The sequence below is a fragment of the Haliotis rubra genome, unplaced genomic scaffold, assembly GCF_003918875.1.
Source record: "Haliotis rubra isolate DU_JTF1 unplaced genomic scaffold, ASM391887v1 Scf2028, whole genome shotgun sequence".
NCBI lineage: Eukaryota > Metazoa > Mollusca > Gastropoda > Lepetellida > Haliotidae > Haliotis > Haliotis rubra.
The window spans coordinates 48,244-55,950 of NW_025766035.1; the positions used below are offsets into that span (position 1 = coordinate 48,244).

General features: G+C 41.5%; 1 protein-coding gene across 8 annotated transcripts; it reads right to left on the reverse strand.

The window, feature by feature from the left end:
- Window positions 1-558: 558 nt before the first annotated feature.
- On the reverse strand, window positions 559-5,253 carry LOC124275797. Of its 8 annotated transcripts, none has more exons than XM_046711473.1 (4): window positions 4,078-5,253; window positions 2,476-3,999; window positions 2,214-2,340; window positions 559-1,815 (listed from the first exon to the last, which is right to left on the reverse strand). In XM_046711473.1, the coding sequence occupies exons 1-3, from the start codon at window positions 5,080-5,082 to the stop codon at window positions 2,215-2,217; spliced, it is 2,655 nt and encodes an 884-aa protein (XP_046567429.1). In that variant the 5' UTR covers window positions 5,083-5,253; the 3' UTR covers window positions 559-1,815; window position 2,214. The 8 variants fall into 8 exon arrangements, with proteins under 8 accessions (XP_046567429.1, XP_046567428.1, XP_046567430.1 ...); XM_046711472.1 differs by having other exon boundaries at window positions 2,476-3,880; window positions 3,950-5,253; XM_046711474.1 differs by having other exon boundaries at window positions 2,476-3,487; window positions 3,605-5,253.
- Between the last annotated feature and the right edge of the window lie 2,454 nt (window positions 5,254-7,707).

The window sequence follows — 7,707 nt, forward strand, 5'->3', positions numbered from 1 at the left end:
TGGAAATAAAGATGGTAAAAAACAATGGACGCTTTTACCATTGGGCTACCCCACCGCACCCTGAATGGATGAATGACCCTTTGCAGCAATTGTACAGCCGTATCCATTGTGTCAGCACAACGCGTTGTACAAAGTCTTTGCCAGGAAGACTAATGATTGGCGGTATCAGTGAAAACCCATGCAGACTGATGACATAACATCTGACAGTTCATGGATAACTCATCTTAAATCAACCCATACGTGCCGACAGTTTACAATGCCCAGAGAGGCTTGGGGTTGTTGGTCACCGTCACTTATCGTTATTCAGTTTAATAAAATACATATAACATATTTTCGCTTGGAAACAAAACAAGTAGAATAGCTGGTTTGACAGGTGAGTGTTGAAAACAATAATTCGTCGACTTTCAGAATGCACATCGTTTAATTGTTTCTGCGATCAACGCCATTCCAAGAGACCCTTTCCTGTCTAAGAATATTAAACTGTCTTTCCTTTCTGACAAACACGAGGTGATTATACTTCCCTCTGAAATCACCACTTTGATTACTTAAGAAGAACAGTAACTTACGAAAATGTTATTTCACTGGTGTAAAGCTTATATCTACAAATACAAATTAAGAGAGTGAAAAACCTGACAATGAATTATCTTATAAGTTATTGATCATTCCATTGAAATTATTATACAAATACATGAATATCTTGGAAATTTGTCTAAAAGGAAACATTTACCATGGTATGAAGAACATGTCTTGGGTCAGCTGGATCGACATATTCACTGTCTATACACAAACGCCTGTATAGGCCAGTCAAGAGTATATTTAGGAGATAAACATACTGTATTCAAAATCAGAGGTATGTAGCGAAATGAAAATAGCTCTAAATCTGAATTAAAACCGAACACGTAGCGCGAGTATGTTTATCTCCATTACACCATAACCGTTTTATTAAGATTTTAAAATGATACAGAATCTCTTGGAAAATCAGAGGTATGTAACGTGATTATATACCTCCGTATGACTTTAATTAACCAATCGCAATCCAGTATTATCATGGTAGAATTCTTGACACATGAACGTAAAAAAACAATCGATTTTTCAATCACATGCGGGCATTATTACATTCTAAAAGGCAAATATGACTTAATTCAGCTCCGATATACAGAGGGACAGTTAAAATCTCAGACAAGAGGAGAGATATTGAAAGTCGTATGTATAGAATACTTTACGATGTGATAGATTAGAACGTGAGCCCAGTCACGTGTGTGATCCTACATCCGTCTAAAGGATGACACCACACACACAGAGAAAACCCCACCAAAATGAAATGCTAAATACTTGCCTTTTGAGGGTTGAGGAAAGGATTTGGAAAAGGAAAAGTTGAATATTTAAGCGTTTTGAATACAGAATACAATACATTGCATTAGATGTACTAGAACACATCTGTCAATGAAAGTCACTATAAACTTTAAAATATGTGAAGTAAAAAAAACTATGGCTATCTAACAACCATCACTCTATGGTACACACTAACTAATCATATACAAGCATCAGTAGACTGAGTGAGTTCAGTTTTACGCTGCTTTTAGCAATATCACTGCCAGGGACACCAAAAATCGACTTTACATGTTGTGTCCATGTGGGGATCGGACACTTGTCTTCGGCGTGACGAGCGAACGCATAAACCACTTGACTAGCCCACCGCCCCCCTAGAAATCAGTTGAAATAGCGACAGATCAGGCATAGGGGTTCCGGCGCCAAAGTCTGAAGTGTTGTTTGTGTCTGTGCAGATGTCCTTGGTTCCCTTTCTCCACAAGAGCCCTGAAATGTAAATTACAGTTGTTAACAAAAGAGGATAATCAGTCTCTGATCTCTGCCACAACAACCACTTGAGTCAGTGTGTAAAAGAACTAAGAACATTATGTAAATAAATCATTGAAAACAGTAAGTGATTAACAAGTGGAGGCTTGTCTTGTTCCACCGATTGCACCTGCCTCTCAGCATAGTCAGAAGTATGTTTGTTACCTATACAGCACTCAGCAATAGTCCTGCCAACGTTGACAGCTTATACATAATCGAATGTTGAACAGGGAATCGAGTTTGATGTAAAATCATTTAGTTTTGTGTCAACTAGGCACAAATTATTATAAACGGATCTATCGCAGTCACAGAGTGTCACATAACGTTCCATACTCTATATTTGAAGTTATCAAACATACTTTATTGTCGTCTTTTCTTCGTTGGAAGATGCTGATGCTGCAACTTCCGCTTCCTGCGTGTGTTTCCCGTGATCCTCCTCTCACTGCTACACCCTGGTGACGTCCCCGGATTGTCATTTGGCTCCTGCTGAACAGACAATTTATTGTTTATTTAAAAGTTAATGTTTCAGTGAAACAGAGTCACATTTTCCTAATTTTTATTGTTTCAGAGAAATCACCAGTTAAGGATATTAATCTTTCAAGCAAATCACATAGTTTTGACATCCATACTCACGTGGGTCAGAGTGCGATCTCCATGGGGTTTTAAAGCTTGTGTCTTGCAACTCTGGGATATAAGCTTCTGTAGTGTTCTCTCTATGCTCTCTAATCTCCTGTTAGTTACATCGAATCGGGACGAAAGAACAGTGTGGAACTCAGATGCGGTGATGTAGTCTTTTGCTTCGGCTGTATTCCTGTCACTGTCGTTGCAAGCCCGTGTGTCTGTTTCGATTGCCTCACATGCATGTGTGTCTGTCTCAGTACCAGTACCACATGCCTGATTGTCTGGCTCACTCATTGATCTGCATGCTCGTGTGTCTCTATCAGTCTTTGAATTGAAGTCATGTGTGTCTGCATCAGGCACTGATCTGCATTCTCGTGTGTCTCTATCAGTCTTTGAATTGCAGTCCCGTGTGTCTGCATCAGGCACTGATCTGCATTCTCGTGTGTCTCTATCAGTCTTTGAATTGCAGTCCCGTGTGTCTGAATCAATCGCTCCCGCAGATGTCCGCGTGTCTGTCTCAGATGTCTCACACACGTGTGTTCCTCTATCAGTTGTTGTCTCCCATATATCTGTGTCGATGATGTCATGTGAGGGTTTGATTGTCCTTGACACAACTTCACTTTCCTTCTGATGCTGAAATGACTCACATGGTAATATAATTGTACTATCTCCACAACTAGTATCACCTGCTGCCGGTGCACCCTGTGTCTTCGCATCAGCGTATGGAGTGTTGCTTGATGGTGGATTTACATCACCAGCTTGCATGAAATGTATGGGACCGGATTCGAAAAGTTCCCATAACGTAGTTTCAGATACATTTTCGGGGAGATTGGCTTCCAGTATAGCACGTGTGTGTTTAGGGCCAGCCACTTCAACAGAGTTACAATCAAATAGTGACTCCAAGTCCGCATTACTCTGTTCGTCCTGACTGGATACCTCTGGGCCATTGTTGATGCCACATTCTGACGTCATATCATGTTCCGCTTCCGAGGTTTGTGGTGAATCTATTCCTTGGGTAGTTGGTGTGGCTTTCATCTCCATGTCTCGAATTGTTTCTAAAGTCATTCGTACAAATTCACGTTTCTCTTCTGTAATCCTTTCTTCACAGCAGTCCGCCTGAAGTGTGTCTGTGCTCGTAGACTGTGTGCATAAACTGTTATCTGAACTGCTGCATCCGTCAACCTGTTGGAATGTAGCTGTGCTGGAAGGCTGTGTACATAGAGTGTTAGTTAAGGCACGGCGGTCGTCGTCATCGTTATGAAGTGTTACTGTGATGCGAGACTGTAGAGGTAGACTGCTAGTTGAGCCCCTGCAGTCCTCGTCCCCTTGGAAGGTAGCTGTGCTTGTAGACTGCGTACATAGACTGTTAGTTAAGCCGAGGTAGTCAACGGCATCTTTCTGAAGTGTGACTGTGCTTGGAGACTGTGCAGGTAGACTGTTGGTTGAGCTCCGGAAGTCCTCATCTTGCTGAAATGTGTTTGTGCTGGAGGCTAGCTCTTTTGATGACTCTCCTGTCTCTACTCCCTTTTTTTCCATCATGCTGCCTGAAAACATGGCATCACAAGTCAATCTATCAGCTGTGTGTGGCTCTGAATGAACTACCTCAATAAACTGCTTTGCGTGAGGCATCTTGTTGTTCTTTCCTTGTCTTTTCTTTTTCGAGTATCGTGTCACAATGTCAGATATGCCAGTAGCGGAATATGAGACCGCGTTGTCTGTACACTGAGGGTCTGCTAGTTTGATAAACTCGGAATTTATTATTGTGGGTGTTGGTGTTCTTGCTTCAGGGCCATATGTCGTTCGTCCTGAGCTTGAAATTTTCTCCTGTAATATTTGAGTCAAGTGACGAATGGTGCCAGCTGTTTGGGTTGTGAAGTCTTCATAGAGTAGAACATCTACAGCAGTCTTGTAGTTCTCTACCTTCAGGTATTGCCTCAGTCTGTCCCGTGTTTCCTGTTGGTCAAGATTGACCATGAATGTTGCCAGGTCTGGTGGGAGACAGTTTTTGACAGTCAGGACTCTTCCAAGTTCAATAGCCCTGGCTATCAGTTCTGGGAAGCTGTCTTTTCCCTTCCCTGACGGATTGTTCCACTTACACTTTCTTGAAAACCCGGCGCTATAAGCAGCATTGGCGACATCCTTGGACCAGATGCTTTCACCAATTTTGAGGTTGTCTCTGAGAGACTCTGATAACCGACGCACAAGCGTTTCAATGCATGTTCTGTCGTTAAATTGCGGCCCAGGATTAGTTTCCACATCATGCGACAACCACAAGGCCAACATTGACGCCATCTTAAATGCATACTTGAGTCTACCTCTGTTGAGGGAGATGCTGTAGGACTCACATTGCAATGAATCAAACATATCTCTCAGTTCATACAGCAGGAGAACACAGAAGATAAGTTTCCACGTGCTGGCTGTCATCTTCCGGAAGTTCTTGATCAAGGAGTCAAGTTTCAGTTTTGCCTCCTCGCTTAGAGACTGCAACTTGTCCCCAGATAAGTTAGTGATTTGTTGTAGAAATATCTTCACTTCTCTACATGTGTCTTTCACCGGGGTCTTTTTGTCAGAGAGTCTTTCCTTCTGTTCCAGAATGTCCTCACTCATCTTCTTGACAAATTCAGCTGCCTGCCTTATTTGCGGGTCAGAGTGTGAGTCAGTATCCTGCTGGAGCTCCTGTGCCTCATCCTTGATTTGATCTGCTGCGCTTTCGACTTCTTTTTTTGCCTGTATTATCTCCTTACAAATCCCCTGAAAAGAAGCGAAAACAGATTAAACATAATACTAGTAATCAGTCAAATTGCTTCAAGTTTTCTTTCACTTTGGTTTCCAAAACATTCCCCTTTTCCAACCAACGTTTCTTTGCTGACTTTATACCATGAGTGGATATCACAGTCAGATATATTGATATTTATTGATTATTTTATAAGGCTCGCTGCCATTCGCAAACGCTGGGAATATCTAACCATGGAAAAGCCTGCCTTAAATACACGGTGAAATAGCAGTGTTTCTCAATCTAATAGCACAATGTCATTCTGCTGATACAACTGGCTTGGTGCTGGGTATGATACTCATCAGGTGACAAGTCGCCCAACAAGAACTAGGAACGCTATTCTTATCATATGTATCAATTTTGCATGAAATAGTTTGAATATTTTGATATATATTTACATATTTGTGGCATGGGGTTTCAAAGCCTTGGTAACTATGAATTATTGCACGAAGATATCCCCACAATTAGGCGGTTCTGCTTCTGAAAGCTGTAACTACCATCATCAATAATGAAATATCATATTTCTTCCTCTGTAAACTTCCATCTGGACATTAGCAGAACACAGTTATTTCACGGGCACATTTTATAGATAGTTACAGAGTAGGTTCGGCGATCTTTCAATAATCTGTAGGTCGGCCAATGAGAACCGAGACAATAAAGCATATCAGACAACGTAATTATTCAGGTTTATGTGGATATTGGGCGCAGGAAGTTTGATGGCATGGGTCTTTTTACTTTTCACTATTGGTTTATAAGGGACTTGAGTGATTGTTTTCTGAGTCGTAGGATAGCAGAACTAACGCAAGCAAAAGAGCACAGTGTATATCATGTCGGGCACCGTTCGATCGTCAAGGACAGATCAAACATTAAGGTGGGAATATGGGATTCTGGCATGAAAGCAAACACACTGATACTGGCAACCCCAATTTTGTGTGGCCCAGTTGTGGTTTGACCAGGCTAACCAGATCCAGTCATGGCTGAAAGGTGACTTGTCCAAAAGAGTAAATGTGTACGATATAAACGGGATTAGTACTGATTGCCGTGTAATGGTGACATGGTCTGCCGAAACCATTGCAGACTCTTTCAGTGGTGTCATAATACACAAGTCTGTACACTTAAAAGGACCCACGAATGGTAAATGACCAGGTGGTGGGCACATGAATACAGCAAGTAACCATCACTGTGATTATGTGTCCGAATCCACTCAGCTGTGAATGTGTACCTCGTAAGGATGGGAAAGCCACATTAACTCGGTGCGTCTAGTTGCTGCCAGAGTTGTATGATACCCCGGGAGTAATAAAACAATAGTAGTATGTGTACAATTACTGAGGCACATTCAATATGTTTCTTTGCTGACTGAAGGTAGATGGCACATTATCTTACCTTCATGTAAAATACTTTAATTTCATCGGTCAATGACGGTTTAACAACTTTCCGTGTAACCCGTCCCAGGAGGGTGATAACTGGAAAAAATATTACCCGCTGCCACGGTAACCGCCAAGCTCTCCGCCGAGAAGCTGACGCGCTAACAATCGTATGACGTCATAACATGATGCATGCCCTGCCCGGAGTTCGCAAACCGTTGGATCAGCTGTTTTTGTGTTCACTTTGTACAGATTTATTTTACCGACTTTCACTGCTTCATTTACACAAGCTTAAAGAACTCTAGCAGGCAAAGGTCTTAAAGCTATGAATGCTTTACTGAAAAATGTCCGTTGTTACAACTTTTCATTGAAAACCTTGTGTGAACTATTCGACACTTGTGTTACCTTTATTATAATGTATGGCTCTGAAGTCTGGGGTATTGTGAAACGTTCTGAATTCGAAAGAAGTTACTTAAAATTTTGCAGGCGTATTTTGCAGATCAATGTTTAAATGATCTAAATAATGGTTATAAATCATGGTTAGGTAGTGTATAAATGTTTTTGTGTGAACTTGGCTTTGGGCATGTCTGGGAATTTCCAATTCTAAACGTTGATAATTTTGGTCGTAAACTCCAAGTAGACTGAAAAAAAAATGTGTTTTACTATGGGAAATGACAATTTAATTTCGATTTAAAGAAGAATAGACGTGAAAATGTGTAAATGACTTTATTTATATTTGTATATGTGCCACATCTAAACAGCCTCCATTAATCCTGTTTTCTTTGTAATTTGTCAGAGTGAGGGGCCCCGTGTCCATTCAGCCATAACATTGCATTGCAAGTACCGGGAAGGCTACGCTCATTAAACCGAGAAAAGTCACGATTTTAGCCTTCCCGGCTATGAACCTGCTGTTGTGTCACACGTCACCGACCCCCTCCTCCTTCTGAGACGGTTCATCGCCGGGAAGGCTAAAATCGTGATTTTTTCTCGGAGAAGGGGCTCAGTGACGTGTGACACAACAGCAAGCCTGAATCACTGCCTCACAACGACGGTGCATAGAAGCAATAACACGGAGATTATTGTGCTGTGGGTTGT

Coding starts and splice junctions, on each gene's coding strand:
- LOC124275797 (XM_046711466.1), bottom strand. CDS start 5,082: ATGAGTGAGGACATTCTGGAACAGAAGGAAAGACTCTCTGACAAAAAG. Junction 2,341..2,475: donor TGACCCACGTGAGTATGGAT/GTCAAAACTATG, acceptor TTGTCTGTTCAG/CAGGAGCCAAATGACAATCC.